Source organism: Falco biarmicus, chromosome 3, assembly GCF_023638135.1.
Source record: "Falco biarmicus isolate bFalBia1 chromosome 3, bFalBia1.pri, whole genome shotgun sequence".
NCBI lineage: Eukaryota > Metazoa > Chordata > Aves > Falconiformes > Falconidae > Falco > Falco biarmicus.
This window is the reverse complement of record NC_079290.1, coordinates 94,387,939-94,410,860: the sequence shown is the minus strand read 5'-3', so window position 1 is coordinate 94,410,860 and position 22,922 is coordinate 94,387,939. Positions and strand designations below refer to the sequence as shown.

General features: G+C 43.3%; 1 protein-coding gene across 3 annotated transcripts in view; it reads right to left on the bottom strand.

Annotated features, from left to right (window-relative positions):
* Positions 1–7,563: 7,563 nt before the first annotated feature.
* Positions 7,564–22,922, bottom strand: part of DSP (desmoplakin) — a 40,033-nt gene continuing 24,674 nt past the window's right edge. The window contains exons 15-24 of one of the 3 annotated variants that reach the window (XM_056333170.1): positions 22,564–22,781; positions 21,618–21,784; positions 21,159–21,297; positions 19,617–19,810; positions 18,582–18,744; positions 17,884–17,967; positions 16,862–16,969; positions 16,141–16,239; positions 13,012–15,303; positions 7,564–11,474 (exon numbers count right to left, since the gene is read on the bottom strand). In XM_056333170.1, coding sequence (XP_056189145.1) covers positions 8,280–11,474; positions 13,012–15,303; positions 16,141–16,239; positions 16,862–16,969; positions 17,884–17,967; positions 18,582–18,744; positions 19,617–19,810; positions 21,159–21,297; positions 21,618–21,784; positions 22,564–22,781 — 6,659 coding nt within the window. In that variant the 3' untranslated portion in view covers positions 7,564–8,279. The remainder of the gene's footprint in view (positions 11,475–13,011; positions 15,304–16,140; positions 16,240–16,861; positions 16,970–17,883; positions 17,968–18,581; positions 18,745–19,616; positions 19,811–21,158; positions 21,298–21,617; positions 21,785–22,563; positions 22,782–22,922) is intronic. The other 2 variants (XM_056333172.1, XM_056333171.1) reach the window with 2 other exon arrangements.

Here is a 22,922-nt window from a genome sequence, read left to right as displayed (position 1 = left end):
GGGTGATGCTGTAGGAAAAAAAGAGGCAGGGATGCTAGATAAAAGGTAGAAACAATGTTCTTTGAAGTTTGTGCAATTGGCAATTTCTAACCCTTGTAAAGCCCCATCCCCCCATTTTGAATCATGATAATGCATACTGGAATGGGTCAGAAGCCGGGGGGGACAAGGAAGGGGATAAAAGTAATTTCCAGTCCTACTTCCTATGCCATTGCTATGGAAAGCTCTAATCCAGAGACAAATACACTTCCCATAAGGACATCTTTGGAGCTCCCATACAATTCGCACACACTTAGTCCATGGATAATAGCTATACATTAGTCTCATGCAACCAGGCAACTACAGTGCTTGATGGCTCATTCAAAACGGCTAGTTTATCAGAATCCGGTTTTCCTAGCAGGATGATAGACGTAACACGAGTCTGCCTCAGATTTGACATGAATCAGAGTCTTTGCTGACAGCCTCTGAAGAGGCCAGCAGCAAAGCTGATTTCAAAGCTCTGTTGCTCTCTCCAGGCTTTTCTTCAGCTGCTCCACAAGCCAGAGGCAGAATAGGGACTCCTGACTCCTACCTCCACCCTTGAAGTCCTCCATGAGAACCAGGGCCTGCAATCATGAGGCTACCTCCAATCATCTATAGAAGGACTCATTAACTTCTTCCTCATCAGGTGGCCTGTAGCCAACACCTACAACAGCATCACCCATGTTGTCCTGGCCACTAATCCTTACCCATAAACTCTCAACTCATTCTACATCCATGCCAAGGCAGAGCTCAATACATTCCAGTTGCTCCCTCACATAAAGAGCAGCTCCACCACCTCTCCTTGCTGGCTGTCTTTCCCAGATGGCCATCCATGGATAGCCATCCATGACAGCATTCCAGTCACATGAGCTATCCCACCGTGTGTCTAACTGCGATGAGATTCATGGCCCTGCAACCACACACAGATCTCCAGTTCCTCCCATTTATTCCCCACGCTGCACCCATTGGCGTATAGGTATTTCAGGGAGGTGATGGAGCACACAGGTTTCCCAGGAGGTGTGCAAGAGGATCCACCACAGCCAGAAACCCCCTTGAAGCAGGTGGCCTTCTGGTACTCATCTTGGGAGGCAACTAAGGAACATACATCACTGTTCTGGTTGGCCTGGCTTATTCCCCAGCTGGATGCAATGGTGTGAGCATTGCTACTGTGAACCCTTCCCCCCCAAGTCCTTTAGTGTTAAGCCCACCTCACCAAGCTGGCCAGCCTGCTACCAAAGATCCCCTTGCCTTTTCTAGATAGATGGGTCCCATCCCTTCCTAACAGGCTATAACCAAAGAATGTCCCATTGTCACCAAACCCCTCACAACAGTACCAGCTGCAAAACCAAAAGCCGAAGTGCATTATACATCCGTTCCTGTCTGCGCCCCTTCCTTTTGCTGGTAAAATGGAAGAATGAAATAACTTGGGCACCAACATTTCACCTGCACCCCCAACAGGGCTTTATAGTCCTCCTTGACCCTGCTCAGGTTCTGGCCTGCGGTGCCATTCATGCCCACGTGGAAGAGTGGCCAAGGACAGCAGTCCGTGCTCTTGCCAAGGTGTGGCCGCCTCTCAGCAACATCTCGCTCCTGGAAGGCAGCGCACCTCAGGTGACTCCATCAGGCTGCCAGGTGGGTGCCCCAGAGCCCCTTAACAGGGTCACCCACTACAAGCACAATTTTTTTTTCTTTTTGCAGTAACCATGGTGTGCTGCTGGTACAGCTCCCCCCTGAAGACCTTGCTTCTGGGTGCCTACAGCTACTGAAACTTCATTTCTCTTCCTGATTGTAATGCAGGAGGGTGGAGACTGAAGCAGAGTCCTGTGGGTCACCACCATCCAAGGTGCCTCATTCTCTGTGGTGTCCCCTACAGGAGCATGGTTCTGACACCACTGATCTATCTCCATCTCAGACCCTCTAACACCACGCAGCCTTTTAACTGTTCCCTGCAGCTCAGCCACCCATTGTAGCTGGCCGTGCCAGACAGCCACTGAACATGTCAGAGTCCTTCGTAGGCTGAATGTAAAGCCATGTCACTTCCCCTCTGGATTTCAAAAGGCCTCTAAAATTTCAATATTTTTCTGTGTTCCATCCCAGGATTCACTTAATAGCACCAAGCCATCCGCAAAGGCCAAGGTTGTTATATTTGCCAAACAGTGGTGGAACCCACACCCTTCCTCCAACTTGCACAGCAGATGGTCCACAGATAAGCTGTATCAAATTGGATTAATTGGATCAGAAGCTTTAATAGCAACCTGAAGAAGTGGAGACTCTAAAATTCCTGGGGTGTAGACATGTGCATTCCACCTACTCCTCCTGCAAGTATTTGCCAGAAAACCAAGAAAGACCAGATCAACTACAGATATTTTAAAACTTGTGCTAGATGGAAAGGAAAAAAAAAGCCAGAGAGGTTTAAAGATTTTCCTGACATTTCCTAAATGCAAATGCTTATAGCAGCACTTTAAATTTGAACCAAATTTAATCATGAAGTTTTAAAAATAAAGCCATATGAAAATGAAACATTGGGTTACGTTCTTAAACTCCTTTGCTCAGCCAAGAAACCAAGCACTATCCCAGTTCTGTCCTTGGTTGCTTGTAAAAAAAAAAAAAAATTACTACACACACAAAACTTTCCAGTACGTTGTTCTTTATTTTTTTTTTCCTCCTATGAAAACACATACATTACTCTCAGGCTAATTTAAAAAAAAAAAAAGCAGCAACATTTTTTAAAAAGTTTTAAAAGAAGAAAAACCTGGTCTGCCTGGACTTAATGGTGAGCCTGGCCCCAGAGGACCTGTGGTATTTCCTGGAGTGAAGGGAGCAGCTGGGACACCAGGTAGGAGTCCAAAAGCCCCTACAGTCAGTTCACTAAGCACGACCTGCAGTGGCCTGACATGCTTCTCCTCCTTTTGTCATATAGAAGACATAGGCTGTAAGGGTAGAAGGGCAATTCAGGCAGAAAATCTCCCTGGCTTAGATGGTTGCCAAGGTCTGGGAGGTAACTTACGTGTTGAATGACAGCCACCTCCGATTGAATAGTTTTATCCTCTATTTACCATCGATTCAGCCATTAAACACATGGGGCAGAAAAGCTTTTTATATAGTAAAGGGCTTATTTGCAACCAGATAACAGTATTCAGCAGCAGCTCCTATATATTTACTATTTCAGCCACATCGGAATCACAGTGCTTATTTGATCTCTGCAAGAAACAGAGTTTGTCCAGCAGCTGCCACCACGTAGGCAGATAATGGGATGTGTCCTCAGGACCCTGGTTAGAGAAATGGCAATAACATGCCCATGGGCACGTTAAAGGGAAAGGAGAGAGCTGCTTTGTCTCCCACAGCCCTTTCAGGGCTAGGTAACTCAGCCACCCTCATTCACGCATCAGCCACGTGCCAAGAAAGCCATGAGGACCCCCTACCCCATTTGCAGGGGGAAGGTGCCGCACGTGCTGGAGGATTTAAAAGAAGGAACACCCTTCTCTAGTGCTTTGCTGCCTCGTTCCAATTGACCTCCTAATCCTCACCATTTGCTTGTGTTACTGATTTTTCTCTGAAGCATTTGCTGGACTTAGATACTTCCTCTGGTTTTACACTAGTAAATTTTCACCACTTCTCATGGAGTCACTCCTGGTCAAAGCAATATAAGCAGATGATTTTGTGGTGCATGGTGGGGGAGTCCACTCTTTCAGCATATTTTCTTTATACAGACTCATTTTCCCTTATCAGGGTCCCCTGAATACCCTGTGGCTGCCCAAAATAGGCAGCCAAGCAAAACACATCCCTCTGGACACAGTGACCACGCCAGGCATCCAAGTGCACCTGGACTGTGTCAAGCAAAGGATTGCATTACATACATCCCCAACCCGCCAACAGAACAGGAATCGACAGAGGGATCAGCTACTTCATCACCTCATGTATTAACAGATGGATGTTCAACTCTCCCAACAGAGCCTCCCACTAGATTAACGCTACCATAAAATATTTTTGCTGATAAACTACTAAAGCTGAAACTGGCTTTGAGAGGTAATGAATGGAACCCCAAATATTGCTTTTTCTTTATTATATGGTGCAGTTATGTATATACATATACACACCAACTGCGAGGGCAAAAATTAAAGTTCACTTCAAATCCCAGGTGCATAATCATTAAACACCAGGGTAGCAAATACAGATCAGAAAGAAGCAGAGAGTCGATGCACAGCCTGCCTTGAGGTGCCCAGGAATTGGTCTCACATTGTCTGGGCACATAAGAAAAATATTTTCAATTATAGCATTATTCTGAGAGTGTTACACATGACAAGCAAATTCCGCTCATCTCAGAACAGCCTAGGTTCATAGAATCTTCAAAGTAACTGACCCTTCCAGATTTCTGTTAAAAAAGTGTATAGAAAGTGGAACAAATCCTAAAAAAACCCAAACAAAAACCAAAAAAACAAAACCCCAAAACAACTCAAACCCACCCTCTGTGTAAATACTTATAAATTCAGACAATTTTACAGTAAGTCACGTAGTTGCTATTCTGTAAGTCTCCCCACCCCTCTTTCGTACTCATAAGGCCAGACTATTCGTTAACCGTGACATGTGCACGTTTCCAGATAGCATAATGCAGCAAAACTCTGGCTTGAGCAGCACTGTGTTGTGCAAACCATATGGTGCCTTACATACTTTGGGTCCTAAGCAGCAGTCGCTCCCCAGCCTCCAGCCAAAGGACAGCAAATTCACAACATCAAGACCATTAACTCAGTCAATAAAACTCTCAGAAAGGAATTCCAGTCCTGCTCAGAGCAAAGCCCAGTTCTCCAGGGAGCTGACCCTGCAGATGACCGAACCCTCCCCAGCCCCAGCAGTCAAGTCAGCACGCTGGGCACCCTTTTGCCATCAAACAGGGCGAGCAGCACCCACCCCAAGGCACAGGGAGGAAGGAGGAGACAGCAAATTCGGAGGATTAACTGCAAACAACAAGGCTGCTGATGGGTACGCAGAGCCAACGCTCCTTCTGCACAGGGAAGCGCCTGCAGCCACAGGCTGGACCAACAAGTTTATTCCAGCTTTTCAATACTGAGGAATTACCATCCCAGCAGCAGAGATCACCCAAAGCTGCCAGTCATTCTTTCAAAACACACGAGCAGAGTTCTCCCCGCCTTTGGTGCAAAAGAGCTACGAAGCCTACAGACACCCTGCCTCAAAGCCGCAGCAGCAGCCCCACGGTCCCCCTGTGCTCCCATCACACCACGCCAGGCCACAGCCTGCCTGTTTTTCAAACCCCAGGCATGGCTCTCCTAGCTCAGGGATGCCAGGTATTGCCACAAACCCCATCTCCTCCGTCCCGCAGCACCCCACCCCTCTGAGTGCACTCACCTGCCTTGCCTCTCTCTGCTAGCTGATATCCCCATGAGGCTGCCACCACCAAACCTCAGCTCTGAAAAACAGATTCTTTTCAAGCTCCTGTCTCTGCACCTTTTTATAGTGGAGGAAAAGTCTCCACTTATCTCTTCAGCACCCCACGTTAGCAGCACCCTGTCCCACCTGCTGCCTGCTCTAGCTCAGCTGCTACCGAGGTGCTGGGCACCTGGGTCTGCTGCACCAAACCCCTCTGGCCGTGTAAGGCCACCACTGACCAATGTCACACTCCATCTGCTGCTGGAGGGTAGGTATGCAAGGAGGAAGCAGTGTCAGCATCGTTTCTGTGGGATGATCTTGTATTTAGGCCACTCTGATAGGTCAAAAGGTTGACTGAGCAGCAAGAAAGGTAATAGGTAAAGGTAAGAGTTTTAAATGGCCTAGCACAGACGCCAGGAATGCCTCGTGCAAAAACATAAACCCAGTCCTGCGGCAATTCTGCTGCAAAGAGCGTGCAGGATTCCTCAGCCCATGCAGGCTGCAGGGCGCGTGCACCCAAGAGCAGGCTTTCCTTCAGCAGTGACCAGTTCTACCTTTGCTGTAGAGCTCAGGAACCTCATTAGTCATTTAAAACGGTGGAAACATTCTGGGATTAAATAAAGCAGTGGTGGTTTGTTGTTTTTTTTTTTAACAGGGCTGTTTCTCCCTAGTAGTCAGAAAGCCATACAGGCACTGGCTCTTCCTCTACGGTACAGCTAATGAACTTCAGCTGGAGAGAAACCTCTGAAGGTGTGGGGCTCCATATGCTTTATGTAATTTAGCATAGCTAAATTTCATAAATTCATATTAGCTATATTATTTAGCTATGAATTTAGCATAGCTAACTTTCATAAAAGGTCAACGTGGACAAAAATAGGAGATGGGATGCACTTGCTCACCTACTGTCTATAGAGGGGTCTTCACCACTGACTTGTACCAGTCCGTTTGATTTCTTAGTCCAGTAACTGAGGAACTTTATACACAGCGGAGATTTTATACACAGCTCTCACCTTCAGCAAACACTGGAAATGCTTCTCAGGCTAGAAGGTACACCTTCACCAGAGACAGCAGTACCAAACCCCACGCTACTCCTTACTGCAAAAAAGGAACGTGCTATAAAAATTAGGCAGTGTCATTAATAGTGACTAGCATTTATGCTTATCAACTTCTTCCTATCTGTAGCAGCTGATAAAATTCACAGACCAGTGGGCTAAATGCGGGTACGTGCTTCAGGCAACACTTTCAGTGACTTACAGGAAGAATTTATTTCAGCTACTGGTGCATTGTGCTAATAGTTTTGTTGTTAAGGCTCTGTACTAGCAGTTGTCTAAAACCATTCTAAATTCTTCTGAGTGGTCACCCTGCCAAGAACATAGTGCCTACTCGGAGGCATCTGCACTGTGTGGCAAATGGAAGAGGACAGGACAGTTTCAATGTACACAAATTGTTTTCTGCTCTGGCTAAGGAATATTCATGGCAGCTGAAGTGGCTTCAAACCACTTTTGTGTCCTCCTCTAATCCTCTGGTTTCTCACCTCAGGAGCTTCTTCAGCACAGATAGAAGTAGGGAGCAGGCTGCCAACAGCCTATGCAGAACTGCCAACAGCAAGGCATCGTGTGAACACTGATACACTCTTGCTATTTTCTCAACCTAGGCTTCCAGAAGCCAGCAGAAGAGGTGGGAAGTCATTACAGGAGGTGATTGTTCAGGTTTTGAAAGATCCTCCTGTGCCACCACACTGGCCGTCCAAGCCCCGTTACTGTATCTTTGTTCTGTTCATCATCCAAAGTTACACTGATGGGTAAGGGAGAATGTGTGTCAGTCCCTTGTAGCTGCAGACAACGGGCTGGAACGCAAGCAGAAGAAATACACTTCTGGTGACCTTCCAGTCTATAACCAACTGTGGGAACAGGCTTTCTGCTACTGGTGTTTTCTATTACTGGTGCTACCCTCATTTTCCTACTGAAAATCCAGAACCAGAAGTCCACATTCATCAAAATGGTGGATTAACATAATGAAAAATAATGTGCTGTACACTTTTTATGACAAAGCTAGTATTTGCTACTTTTTTTAATGGTTCTTTCTCTAATCTGTATCTCCAAGATTAGATATTCTCTAATCTCCAAGAATGTCCATAGCTAAATTTCAGAAGCACACAACAAATACTTTAAAACTTCAGAAGTTTATTGCCCAGAATAGTTCACATGGTGCAGTTGGATTTTTTTTTCCTTTTGTTACATGGAAATTAAGCAAAACAGTAGAAAATATATATGGGTAACAGTAAAACAAAAGCCCAGCCTAGTAATAGCCCTTTATATCCACCAAGTTATACTTAAGGAAAATGGCTAGCCAAACATAGAGAAGTAGAGCATCTGGAAGACAGAGCTTTTCATGTTTATAGTACAGATTCTAAACCAATATTAAAGGCATTTTCTGTCCATATTGTTCTTTCTTTTTTTCTTCATAACAGCAAATTGAAAAAGGTCAATGTGGAAAAAAACTACTGTAAGACTTCCAAACCTCAGTTACAAGCTTATGGGTTGACAGTTACAGATAAAAGAAGAAGGCACATGATAGAGTACTTAAAATATACAGAGATCAATTGAAATCCAAACACTAACAGAAAATGGGAACCAAACCTCAAAATTCACAATTACGGCTTTTTGCACCCCCCTAATATATATTCCATAAATTTGCATTCAAACATTTTACAGCTTTTTCAGATGAGAAGTTGAACATACCCAGGAGACTTAAGGGTTTTGCTTTGGGTTACTTTGTTGTTGTTTTGGGTTTAGTTGGTTGCTTTTTTTTTTTTTAGGAAAGGGGACACAGAATAATCTAAATGATATTAAAACGCAGACATATTTTCCCACTTGTTATTAGCGCCCAATAGACCCACTGCTGAAGGTTGAGTACGAGTAAGAATATGAAGAGCTTGCTGATGCATCAAAACTTCCTCTCCTAGACCCACTGCGTGAGCCTGAACGTGAGCCAGAGCGAGAGCCAGAGCGAGAGCCAGGTGCTGAGGAGACATTGTAGGGACTGGATATGCCTTTTGATGAAACGGAGGCTGCTTCCAAGAGTTTAAGCCCAGTGATGTCTTCCACCATTGACCGATTCATTGCATCTTTGTAGGATATTTTCAGTTTGGTCTTGGGGCAGGTCAGGATTTTGGGATAGCTGTTCATGTCTTGCAATTTCTGGGCAGCACGACCATCAATCAATCCATTCCTAATGGCTTCTTCAGTACTTATTCTTCCACGCACTTCTGGGTCCACAAGACCTCCGGTGAGGTACTGGAATTCAAGGAACCGCTGCCCAGCCTCATAAGGCAACCATTTTTCCTTCACTGCTTCAGCTGCTGACATCCTCTTGCGTCCTCCCTTTATGCCTTCAAACCCTATGAAGGCCTTCTGAGCTGGTTTGAGGCGCGTGGCCATATCCTGGTCAATGATGCCCTGACTGGCAGCTTCCTGAAGCGAAAGCCGCTGGCCTGTGGTAGGGCATATTATGCCCCCTGTACAAGCCTGGGCTTCAAGTAACCGCTGCCCAGTGATGCTATCCACGATGCCTCGCTGTATAGCTTCTGAAATGGAGATTTTCTCCAAGTTTTCTGTGTCAAATATGGCTGCAATAGGACTGCACTCTTCTGGGGTCTCTGAGAAAGAACCGCTCCTGATCAGTGAAGAAGAACTCCTGACACTCAGCACTGTAGGAGACCGAGTCACCGACTCGTGCCGGAACACCTCGTCAGTGCCGTTCCGGCAGGAAATCATGTCTGCAAACTGCGTCAGGCTCAAACTGCCAGAACGGTACTGGTCAAAAAACTTCCTCTCAACCAGACCTTTATCAATAGCATCTTGGATGTCATACTGGCTACCTGTTTTTCTGTCGACCAGGACTACTCTACTGCTGCCATCTGATCCTGTAATAGTTATTTCTTCCCACTCACACTCCTGTTCGGCTAGTTCTGTATAGGTGTCATAATCTATGAGGCCTTTGCTGTACGCCTCCTGCACGGACATTTCCCTGTTTGTTTCTGGATCTACAATGACAACCCGGCGCTTCCTAAGCGTGTTCTTCTGTGAGGTGTGCACCACCTTCTTCTTCTCTCTCAGGGGCAGAAGGCAGAGCCCTGTTGCTTCGTCCTTTATGCACCTTTCTTTCAGCTGCAAGTAGGTCAAATTCTCCTCTGTGTTGGGATCAAAGAACCCTTTGGTGTCATCACTTGGATCACTAAGGATCTGGTTGAGCTCTTCATTGAAGTAGCCACGCTTGTAGGCTGTCTCTACTGGCAAGCGGTAGCTCTCTTTGGGGTCAATGATTCCTCCGGTAGCAATCTGGGCCTCCAGCAAACGAATGCCATGGCCTCTCTCTATAAGCTCTTTGTTCATGGCTTGAAACAGAGAAATGATGTTTCCAGTTTCTGGGTCTTTGTACCCGGTGACAGCTCTTTCAGCAGAGAGAAGTTTTTCTTTAAATTCAATTCCAACAAGGCCTCTTTTGTAAGCTTCCTCAACAGGCAGCCTCACGTTGCTGACAGGATCCACTATGAACCCTGTGGCTGCCTGGGCTTCTAGGAGTTCAAGGGCTGTCCCTGGTCTAACCAAACCTATTTTCATAGCCTGGTAAATGCCAAGTTTCTCTTTAGTAGCCTCATTGTAGATACCCGCAATACAGCTAGAGCCCTGAAGGAAATCAATAATTCTCTCGCTCACTTCTTCCACTGTAATGGCACCTCTTTCCAAGTCATTCCTTGTGGATTCCTTAATAATTCCAGCCTCAAGCAGTGCATCTGCTGAGACAGGCTGCCTGATCCCTTGGAATGACATACTCCTCTTCTGCACTGGAAGGAGGAGCAGACCAGTGTGTGGTTCAATCCTACATTTTTCCTTCAGCTGCATGTAAGTGACTGCCTTTTTGGTGGTGGGATCAATGAAGTTCTTTGTAGTGCCCTGGCAGTTGTTTAGGATCCTGTAGAGGTCTTTGTCAATCAACCCGCGAGATAAAGCTATATCTTTGGGTAGGAAAACACTGTTGACAGGATCAACAATGCCTCCTACAGCCAGCTGGGCTTCAAGCAGACGAATCCCAGTTTCTCTGTCAACCAGGTTTTTCTTGATGGCTTCAGATACTGGCACAGTTTTGCCTGAGAAAGGATCTTTAAATCCTGTAATAGCCTTTTCTGCTGTATAGATTTGTTCTCTGTCATCAAAGTCGATCAGATCTCTGGCGATAGCACTGTCCACAGTTAACATCTCATTTCGGTGTGGGTCTATCACACCTCCTGTTGCTGCCTGGGCTTCTAAGAGCAGGACCGCGTTTTCTGCTGTAAGGAGCTGGTTCCGTTTGGCCTCAACAAAAGAGTACTTTTGTCTGGGTGAAAGAGACACCCCTGCAATAGCACCTGCCCCTTTGAGGTAGGGTTCAATGTCAGCCGCGACTTCTTCCACTGACCTCTGCCCCTTCAGCAGCTTATCCAGTGTGAGTTTGTCTATCAGTTGACACTCATACAGCTGCATCGCTGTGATCTTCTTCCGCAGCCCACTGAACAGCAACTTGGAGGCATCAATACAGAAGTCTTCCTCGGTCTGCGTAGATCTGTGGGACCCATACGGACGTTGCTTCAGTTTCTCAATCTCTCTTTGCAGCCTGAGACGCTCGGACTCCAACTCCGACTGGTTTTTGACAGCCGTCTCTTCCAGTCTGCACCTGTATCTCTCCTCAATCCGTTTGATCTCCATCTGCAGCCTTTCAATCTCACTCCGCAGGGTGTTCTTCTCCCTCTCACTCTTCTCTCTCTCACACTGGATCTTCCTTATGGATTCCTCTGTCCGGGAGTGCTGGCTCTTCCACTGATTGAGGTCATTCAGGATTTGTTGCTTCTCACTTTCCAGGCGTTGCTTCAAACGAGACTCTGATTCCAGGGTAACTTTCAAACGGTTCAGCTCCTCTTCTAATCTCTGCAGCCTGGCTTTGTCTTGCTCCAAAGCACTCATTTTTATCAGCAAGGTTTCTCTTTCTTGCATAATGTGACTATACTGATTTTTGGATTCTTGAATCCTATTGGATGCCTACAATTTTAAAGAAGAAATAAACCAAGAGAGGATGGTTAGACGTTACGCTGGTTAGACTTATGCTTTCCACTTACAACGATCTTTAGCCTGCCATTTAACCTGCAGCAAACTGCCACCGGAAAACATTCTAGTCACAGCAGTGCCTTACCCAAGACCATGGATACACATAAACCAGTGAAGGTACCTTGTCCCTTCACTGACAGCACCTCTGGCATTGACAGCAACTCCATTCTGTTACCCATAGTCTTGATTTTCTGCTGATTTAGTTAGCTTTTTATAACTGTCTAATACTTTTCATAGTACACATACAAAGAGCACGCAAGACTCATTAAAAGCCTGATGCTCAGCAGATGTACCCTGGCGTAGTCCTGCTCACCTGGGTGAATTTGCACCATCTAAGCACTGGTCATACATGGATAAATAGGACCCAATTTTTGCTTTCCTGTTAGTATCACGTTACTCCGAACAATTTTACCTGTGTTGTTCTACATTTTAATTCACTTAAGGTCTTCATATATTTATACACGTACACAAACACCTACAAGCATGCACATCTGTATGCAGTCCATGTGAAACTGAATACAAGTTTATATATTTGTAATACATGCATATCATGCACAGATGTCAGAAAATCCTAAATGTTAATATTTTCTTAAAAATCAGTATTAAGATTTTTAAAATAAAGAAAAACTGAATAAAGGGAAGAACAGCTGAGAATGGGAACAAGAAAAGAAATACAAAGGGCAAGTTAGGGAAAAGCAAAGAAGTGTTTTCACAAGTGCTCACTTGCATATATTTAAAACAGTAGATCTCCGGACAAGAAACCAGGCAGAAGAATGAAACACGAAAAAATGTTTTCTTTAACTTGTTTATGCTGTCACCTCAAGTTTAAGAAATAAGGGCCAGTAGTAAAGTTTGCAAACGCCCTTAGTGACTTAGGAACATAAATGTCCCAAACAGTCAATGAAATGTAGGCTCTAAGTACCTTAAGTACAGCTGACAACATGATCTTTAATCCTCACCTGTAGTAAACGCCTTACCTAGCTAAGCAGCACTTTGACAGCTTGTTGGTTCTGGGGTTTTTAGCTGGTTTAGTTTGTGACAGCACCCAGGTCAACCTCAAAGGACTGCTTTAACCCATCCTGGCTGAAAGAGCCCGGGGAAGCAGCCAGCCAGCAGGGTACAGCTAAAGCACAGTGGTACTCCGTGTACTCTCATCTTCCCCTAGAATGGTTTGGTGGAGACTGGCACAGACCCAGGGTTTCTCCTGGGGCAAGGGTTGAGGGCAAGGCTCATCTAGACAGTAGGACAGCTTACGGCTCCCTAGCACAGCTCCCACAAAGAGGCTAAGAAAGTGGCCAAATCCTGCCATTTTTGTTTAAAAATGAACAACGGGAAGGGCCATAAAGGGGTATTAGTTACAAGTACAGTGAACTTAAACAGCGAAGTGTGAATTAAGTCGATTCAAATGGACACTGCAGTTAATTATATATCTGAGAGACAGTAAAGCTGGGATCAAAATATGTGTGAATACCTCTAGAGCTTGCTTTTGGAATTTTTCAATTTCCTGTCTCAATTTTTCCCTTTCTTTCTGTAAATCATTAATCAACCCCTGAAGTTCCAGGGTTTGCTTGCTGCTCATCTGAAGCTGATTCTTTAGTTCAGCAATGGCAGTATTTTTCTCATCAACTTCATTTCTGACCATTCTGATGTCATCGTACTCCAATCTAACATTTCGCAGCTCTTCCTCCAGTAACAAGTGTTCCTTGGTTAGGTTCTCGGTGAGAGACTGAAGCCTTTCAATTTCTATTTTGCACTCGTTCAAGTTTTTGCTTTTTTCCTCAGAGGTTTTCTGTAAGTGCTCGTATCGTAGGTGAGCCTGTTTTAATTGCTCCTGTTCTTGGACCAACTGACGGCGTAAAGTCTCAATATCAGATGTGTATTTTCTTATCTCCTCCATGTACCTCTGTTTCTCTCTCACATGACCATCTAATACTTCTCTTTGGTGTCTAAGATCATCTTCATTCCTCTTTTTTACGATAGACACTTCCTCTATCTGCTGTGTGAGATTAGTTATTTTAACTGATTGCTCTCTGAGAGATCTCCTCATGCCTTCTATTTCCTCCTCCAGTTTCTTCCTCCTGGACGTCTCCTCCATTACATTTTTATTCTGCCTGCAAAGTTCCTCCTCCAGCTTATGTTTCTGAATCTGCAAGTCTTTTACAGTGTTCTGGAACTTTGCACTTTCTTGATCCCTGCCTTTTTTCTCTTGCGAAACTCTTTCATAGTCAATTTTCAGTCTGGCCAGTTCCTGCTCTTGGATCCTCAGCTTGTTAATTGTCTCGGTAGCACTCGTGTTTGCTTTCTGCAGGTCAAACTGGACTCTTTTTAACTGACTGTTCTCATCCTCTAGTTCTTTTCTCTGACTTGTTTCTACATCCAACAACTTTCTCAGCCTTTCAATCTCTTTGTTTCTTTCCTTAATGGTCTTAGAAGCATCATCAAGCGACTGTTTGTACCGCATGCTTTCGTCCGAGTGCCTCTGAATGACTTGTTTTAGCTCAATCTCCAGCTGCTGTTTCTTCTGAGAAAGCTCTGAGCCAGCTGCCTTCTGCTGCTGAGCATTCTCTTCTATTTTCCGCAGATTATCTGTTGTCTGACTTATTGTATTCTTCAGTCTCCTAATTTCCTCACACAAATTCCTATTTTCTCTCATGGCATTATCGAGCTGTGTTCTATAATTATTTGTATCCTCTTCCTTTTGCATGGTGACCTGGTGAATTGTGGTCTTTGTGATATTAATCTCAGTTTCATATTTGTTCTTTAAACTAATAATTTCCTCATCATAACTGTTCCTTACCTTAGCCAATTCATTTTCAAGTTCCCATCGGCTTTTAGCCTCTTCCTGAAGCTGCACCTTTAGCCTTTCCAGCTCCTTAGTTTTATCCTGAATAGTCGAGGCAGCCTCCTCAAGAGCCTGCTTGTACCTTGAGTTGTCTTCACCACGAAGCTGAATGATCTGTTTCAGCTCCAGCTCTAACTGATGCTTTTGCTGTGACACCTCAGAACTGCAAGCCTTGTGCTGAAGAGCATCTTCTTCTGCTCTCCTCCGTTGATCTGTGGTTTGCAGAATGGCATCATTCAGCCTCACAATCTCATCCTTAAGGTCTCTGTTTTCTCTTGTCAGTCTGTCAACCTGGGCTCTGAGGCCTTTTGCATCATCATCTTTCTGTGCAGCTATCTGCTGGATTGTGGTCTTCTTAATATTAATTTCTGTTTCATACTTGTTCTTTAAATTACTCATCTCCTCGCTAAACTGGTTTCTTACCTTAGCCAGCTCATTTTCATATTCCCTCTTCCGTGTGCCTTCATCCTGAAGAAGAACCCTTAATCTTTCTATCTCGTACTCCTTCTCCTTGATGACCTTCTCAGACTCTAATTTTTGCCAACCAAGGCTGTCTTTCTCATTTTGTCTTGTTTTCTGCAGCTGGTCATAGTCATTCTTCTGCTGCTCATATCGATCCTCCAGCAACTTCCTTTTCCGTTTCTCATCTTCAGTCTCATAAGTCAGCCTGGTTATTCTGTCATTTAGATCCTTTATTTGGGCATAGCATTTGTCCAGGTTTTGCTTAGCAGAATTTCCATCCATTTCAGCTTGTCTTTTCATCTCCTCCAAACTCATCAGCTTTGCCTTCAGCTGAGAAATGTCCATCTGGTACTTCTGCAGATTTTGTTCCAGGAATTTATGTTTGTTGCTTGTCTCTGAATTTGAATCCCTGGCAAGCCTGAGTTCTTCTTCCAGAAGTTCAATTTTGGTGTTTTTCATCTGCAAAATCATAGCAAAAAAAAAAAACAAACAAAAACCCCCGCATAAGCACTTGTGGCAAGTGTTTCAAAATCATCATGTGCAATACAATATACATTTCTAATATTGACAACTTACAAAGTATTTTTTTCTCTGCTTGAATGAGAGCTCAAAATCCTTTTGTATTTAATGCCATCAAGGCAAACTCTGGAATCCTTATTTATCCAGAGTCAAACCTTATTCAGAAATCAGCATAATGACTTTCAGAGGGGAAATGGTACTTGATGGGGGGAGGGAGATGCAATACAGATAGTGAAATCTGATGTACCAAGAGTTCACCAGCAAAGCATTGAATAGCCATCTTCAGAACCTCCACAGGTGCTTCATATTCCATATGTGTGACCTCTTAAAAGGGCCTCTCTGTTTCCACTGAGCTGTATCAAATCAGGAGTTACTCCATTCAAAACACTTTAGATATGGCCCGAGACAAGGTGAGGCCTCTTAACCATGAGGAGCAAGTTTTCAGCAGCAAGGTAACTGTACTCTCACTGAGGTCAAGGCTGTGATGGATGCAGAGAAGGATCTCTCGCATGCTGTGATAAGCACCTCCTATTTACCAAGAAGGCAAGTGTTCTCCACCTCACACATGACATTGGAGGTAACTTTGCAAAGCACTATGCTTTTTGACAAAAGATGCACGAAATTCCTTATATGCCTCCTTAACTGGACACCACTGAGCTCAGGATTTAGTTTTGTGGAGCGTTTTGCACTGTACATAAGCAGAAAGCCTTTGATCAGTGATAGCTTGCTAACCTGTGGTAGTAACAGAAGGTAAAGAAAATAAGAGAGTCAGATTACCTTCAAGTCCTCCATGCTCTTCAACATTTCGCTTAAGAATCTGTAATAGTCTCCTGATCTTGTAAGAAGCTCTATGTAGCGAGACTGAGCCTCGCTAGCCTTGAAAAGAAAGAGGATTGTCAGCAGCTTGTACTACAGAGTTAGATATGAACATACTGATGTCTCAGATCATTTAAAGAATTCCAATCCACTTTGAGAAAACACATCACTTGACAAAGCAAAAAGCAAATTCTCCTCGCAAATTCACATGACTTTCCGGGGACTCCAAATGTACAAATTTCTCTCTTCTGATAAACCCACACCACCTTTTTCAAGATTATTTTCCCCCATGAGTGATGATATTAAACCCAAGGCTTCATCCCCTGGTTCATCATGGTCTTCCTGTCTAACAGTCACAAGTAACCCAAGTTAAACTTTTAATAGTGGTTAATTCCCAGGTTGAAAGTGACTAAACCACCTGGGGCATGAATCTTACTTTCTCACAATATGTATGCAATGGACATTGAAGAGGAGTGAGGTAAATTCCTGAGGGCTAATCTATTGTCTAAACAAGCCCAAGTATGATTTTACAGCACAGCAACTATTCTGCACCAATTCCTTGTACTTATGTGCTTAGCGCACATTACCAGTGACAGTGTTAAATTATTAGAATACAGCTGGATATGACTCACATGGACAAACAAATGTATTTAAAAGATTGACGGGGAGGAAAGAAAGATACCTCTTGTAGAATCAGCACTGCAGGAGACTGAACAACACTCTTCTTGATAGGTATGTTGAGCAATGTTTCTAATCCGGAACTGTAGGAAGCAACCTGTAGCTCATAATCCTGTAAAACAACAGGGGAAGTCAAGACCCCTTTAGCAAGTGCCAAGGAACTCTCTGGGAATCTGGATTTCCCAAAATGCAAAGAAAGTTTTGGGGTTGTTTTGTTTTTTAATAAAAAAAGGTACATTTTCCCTTGTTTATATCCCTGACCATGTACAGAGGACCCTCTAGCATAAACAGAAGCACATCAGTTCAAGTACCACTGTGGAGACTCATGGAAGACAGTAACAAAGTGAAAAAGAGAAAAAAAACATTTTACAAAAAAGGGAAGACCTGTGTTTCCATTAGTTGACTGCTACCCAGCGGTGAAAAAGGTTCATGGAAGCAACTGGACTAGGTACTGTTATCAACCAAAACTTCATCAGAAATAACTGTCTCTGCCTCTCATATCACATACACCACGTCATGTATACAGCAAGACCTTTGTCACAGAAAGTAAGACAGAGCTGGAGAAAACATGGATCTCGGGGTGACATAAAAATGCAGAGACCACATAAAGCATTCCCTATATGTTCTTGGTTTTCATGGCCATTGCACATCACTCCTCCTGCTAATCTGCATTTGTCTTGCCTCCTAGACCAAATCCTTAACAGACCCAATTCCTAAACTACCAACCTGTTCTCTACTTCCTTATTTTTTTAACATGTGAACTGGAAAGTTTGGTCTGGCTAGAAGGAAGCTTTGACTCTCCTGAAGAGAAGCTCTCACTGCTATCTCCTGCGTTGTCCTGTAGTCTTCAGATGGCAAGTACACTAATTGTTTTCATTATATTCTGTACACACAAGTGCTTTACACCAGCAGTTTCCGCACACACAAATCAGAGAGCCAACGTTTCACCTGCCAGCAGAGCAGAGACAATGGGATGCACCTGACCATGAAAAACCACACCCCATAAAAATGCTGAAATCCAAGTACCTTAATTGCAGCAGAACACTGATCTGCGTGCTTGAGAAGCTCCTCGACTTTGTCTCGCTTCCCACAGATTTCGCTGTGCAAGTTCTGTCAAGAAAAAAAAAAAAAAAAAAGAAAAAAAAGCTGTGAGGCACTCCCTCAAGATTTATCAGTACTTCCTCCTGTGCCTGCTGGCTCCATCAGTAGGCACCTGCAGTACCAGACCACTGCAACCCAGAGGCTGAGACCTGAAATGACCTGTAGCTGTGCAGTTTTTACAACAGCAAGCTCTCTGTGCATGAGAAGGTTGTTCTCAGAAAGAACACCTAGTACTGGACAGCCCCCAGCGCTGAGGAGAGAGGAGTTCCTTTGCTTAGATGTATTTCCTTGCTGTTTATTTTCATGCTATAATTTGTCCCATAAGTTGCACCATCATACAGTCCCTTAAATTAATTCAAAGCTGATGTGTAAAAGTGTCAGTCATCGTGTAAGAGCCAAAAATGGTCTTGTTTATAATCTACAGCAGTGCTGACAGAAAGTAATGAGGATAATAATATTTTCTCTCTCCTGCCTTCTACACGTGGTGGGTTTTGGTAGCTTGCGTACTTTATAATTCAGAACCGGCCACTGTATTGCAGACTGCATTGTTACTGATATTTTCTGACTAGCAAAACAATTTTAAATCCAGATAATCAAAGACAGCTAATTCAGGTACTGCATACCTTCTGATCATGTAGATATCTCATGATAGTGTTGCAGTCACACAGCTTTGTGGATTCAATAGAATCCTGCCTGCGCTTGGCATCACAGATCCATTTGCACAGAGCCTGGTAGAGATCTCGGTAAGTTTTCAGCTGTTTGATCTGCCTTTCTAAATCCCATGATCTAGAAAAAAACCAGAGGAAACTGTCAAAATGGAAAGTGCATTCTCCTTCTCTCTCTTTAAAGATTTTTCAGAAATAAGACACAGTAATAAACGAGGTAAAACTACGGGAAGCTCTGAAAGAAGGTTCTGAATAAAGATTTCAAATAAAATGATAATTGTACTGGGTTTTAGTCACTCAACATTTTTTTAGTGCCTCGCTTTTGAGTAACTCTGCAATACACAGAGGTTGGCACTTTCTTGTCACCTAAGTGAAGGATGGATGAAACCCTGCAGTGGTAATAATCAAGTTGACTGACTTCAGTACTCTTGTTCTCAGTTTTCACCAAAATGACCAGCAATCAGTCAGTTACTCTTAATAGCACTGGATTTTGCAGTAAAGGCCTGAAGTAAAAACAGAACAAAACAAACCACATCCCAAAAACCAAAACAATCAGAATATGCCTTCAGTTCAATAAATATTAGAAAAAAAATGTTGGGATTTTTTTTACTTAATTCTTAGTGTTAATTTTTTAACCCTCAGGTATAGGATATTCAAGAATAAGCAGGGTTTCTTTGTTTGAGGGGGAAAATGCTGACTGGAAGTTCATAATCCAAGAACATTAGCAAGAATAAAGAAAAAAATAATTTGAAGAACTCCTTAGCACATAGGTTAAGCATTTACATAACTAACTACATTTTCCTGCTTGGTCTTGCAGGATACCTTTTAAAGTATGTTCAACCTATTCACAGTTGCTCTGTCTTACTGCCCTGAAGTCATCACTTGTCCTCAGGACATGAAGACTATTGCTCATCAGTTCTCTCAGACACACTGTTAACATGATCTTAGTAGCAACAGCAACAAGGAAGGCACTATTAGGAAATACGAGCAAACCTGTTATCTATCTGTTTATCAGCTCTCTGCCAACGGTCTATTAGCTGGGTAACTTTATCACAGAACTTTCCAATGTCCATGTCATACAGGGTATATGACTGGCAAGACTGTGAGTGAATCTGAAGTGTTTTCTGCAGCTCATTTTCCAGGGCATTCAGTAGTGACTTCTTCATGTTTAGGTCTGCTTTCATTTTCTGGAGAAAAAACAAAATACTGTCATACATTTTATTCTTGCGAGGATACTCAAATTTAACCATCCACAGCATGCACAATGTGTTTGGATCTAAAGATTTTGCTTTTAATTAATTCAGTAAGGTATGTACACTGATGTCAGCTGGACTTTAAATATATTTAAAGTGAAACACCTACTTTGGTAAACAGTTTGACTTAAGAATGTGTTTAAAATTAGATTCGCTCATAAATAATTTGTTAAACCGAAGCCCTCTGCTGTCATATTCTGTAGCTAACATTTGAGTTTCTCAGAACTACGTACAGTAGTTACCAAAAAGAAAGGGAAGAGCCTGCCTTGCTTGTTCCTAGAAACAAATGACTAGAAAATCTCACTGCAGTATAAAAGATTCCTGCATTTGCAACAGCTATGGAATCAAGCCTCAGGATTGGCATATTATTAAATTGTTAAATATTATCTAAAAATCTGCACTTTTTTTTTTCCTGTTTATATTTTTATAAGTATCTTCCATGGAGATGTTTCTTTAACCACACACGTTTGCGTGCACATACATATTGTGGGGTATCACCAAACGGCATACACAATGCAGGCCTTGCATTTGCCACTCACAGGGATGATTGCATCCTTCAATAATATGCTCAAGCATTTTTTTTTGGTGTAGCTCAAATTTACACCAGGAAAGAACAACTCCCAGCAACTGAACTGCAGCTCTCATTTAACATGACAAAAGGGTAACCTGGTTGTGCTCCTTTTGTGCCACTAAACACTTTTTCCCTACTACACCTGAGAACAGGAAAGAATGAAAGAGTCCCCATCCTCCCAAAGCATTCAGTGCACAAAAGGACCAGCTCAATGCCAACTTTGTGCTCAGCAAAGCAGTTACTCTTTGCCTTCTCCCGTTGTATAGGATGGACAGTTTTCACTGTAAGATTTGAAATGGACTCTATGGCAAAACTGGCACATACGATAATACTCAAATTTACTTCTTACAACTAGATGACAAAAAGGGCAATTAAAGAGCCTTTCTGCAAGAAAAAAAGAGGCATTGCCTTCCAATCTAGTTTCATAAGTGATACAAATAAACACAGATAATATTGTACCGAATTGGATTATGGAGACCTTCCATGCCACTGGCTCTGCTATAGGGGCAGCAACATCCAGGGGATGGGGAAGTAGTAACCTGTACATTCCTTCCAATAATTTGCAACAGCATCATATGTCTATGTGATTAAATACAACGGGATCAGCATTTCCATGTCCTGTGGTTTCAGAAGAGTTTCCCCCAGTTCAATAGACCAGTGCTGGCAGCTATGAATTTTGCCTCACTGTGTCCTTGGGCCTTGGCCTCTCACCTTCAGGCACGCCCGATAAGCCTCCACTTTATCAAGATCCAAAGGAACAGTCTCCTCTTCAGACAGTCTGACTTCAAAAACTCTGATCACATCCTCTGTTTGTAGAATAATCTGGAGCAGACACCTCAGTGCATTCAAGCTAAAATAAATAATACAAGACAAATCCATTATGAACTGGCCAGGAATGGTGATTATTTCTAATTAATTGCAGATCACTAGTTAAAGAGAATAGACAACACAAAAGAACCTTCAATGATACCCATGATTGGTATGTTTTTTTAAAAAACGTCTTCCAGAAAAGAGAAGAAATTCACGTCAGTGTCTGTTTCTACCCACATGTACAGCATTTGTAGGAAAAAAAAGTGTAATTTTACACCTCTTGTAACAAAAGGCAGGTTTCCGTGCTAAGAATTATGGAAGAAAGTGAATTATTTATTGCTATAACCTCAATTTTCTTACCTGTCTAAGTAGCCAGCAGAAACACCATTAATATTTTCCAGTTTTTGAAACAGGGCATTTATCTCTGACTGCAAGTACACATACTTTTCACAGCCTCTGAAGTTAGGCAGCAAGTCCTTATGCTTATTGAGGGTTTCTGCCATTATTTGAGAGTCATTCTGCACACCCTAAGGAAAAAGAATGCCTGATTTACACATTTTTGGTGGCTGAGCGATCATTCTACAGCACATATGCAATTGGTCTCCTTATCCAAAGAGTCTGCTGTTATCTAACCAGCTTGACTAAGAACTGAAGCAGTGCCTGAGCTTGCTTTCTTCAAGGTAAGTAACATTGGGTGGTTTCTTTTTTGCACAGTCCACAACAGGTGGACTCCTTGAGCACCTCTTCCACTCTGAAACTTGGCTCTCCTCAAAGCAGAGCGCTTTACTGCCAGCTGCTTACTGCACTCAGTAGACTGCCAAGGTCCTGCTCTGGAGACCTTTGCAACCTCACTGCCTCAGGGGAATTCCTCATATGCTGAACCTGTTCTCTTTTCTCTCTCCAGTCTCCTTCAGATCTTAAGAACTGGGAGAGGGAGAGAGCCTGTAAGCCTCATATCCACTCTGCATCCTACAGACAGTACTTCAGAGGCAGGTGGTAAAGTGGGGTCCATGCAAAAAGGGGTTTAATAGTGCTTTAACCTGGATGAGGCTTAATATGAGCTCATGTCCACTTAACATCAGGCTTTCTGTATTCTTTGCTTGACAGAATGTGACTTCTAAAATCCAGAAGTCAACATTTTCTACTTAGGAGCTAAACTTCAATCCAAATCATCATGGTTAGCTTCCAACAGAGTTTTCTGCGCAGGATATGTGTCCTTCCCAGCTGATCAGAAATGCAGCTGCAGTATGCTCTGCAGCACAGTCATACTGAGCTTGAGACTCAAAGAAAAAACATCCACAGTTACCTCTAAATCCTTTATTCTGACTGAAAAGTCATGCACAGCCCCTTGATCCACTCCAAGAGGAGCTCTTTGAACCATCTGAATCTCAGAAGCTTCAATCTGACGCCGAAGTTTCTGAAGCTCCATGAGCAGCCAGGCCTCCTGTTTGTCATGTTCTCGGTTTCTCTCATTAACAATAATGGTGTTTGAGGAACCCACAGGACAGCTCTCAGTTGGGATGACTGTAAAATGAATTGGGTAAATGTCAACTGCCAGAGAACTGAGCACCTATGTATAGGAAGCCAATGTACTGCCCAAGTGACCTAAACATTGAGTTGATCTGTAGAACTGAGAACAGGTAGAAGATCTGGGCCCTCAGCTGT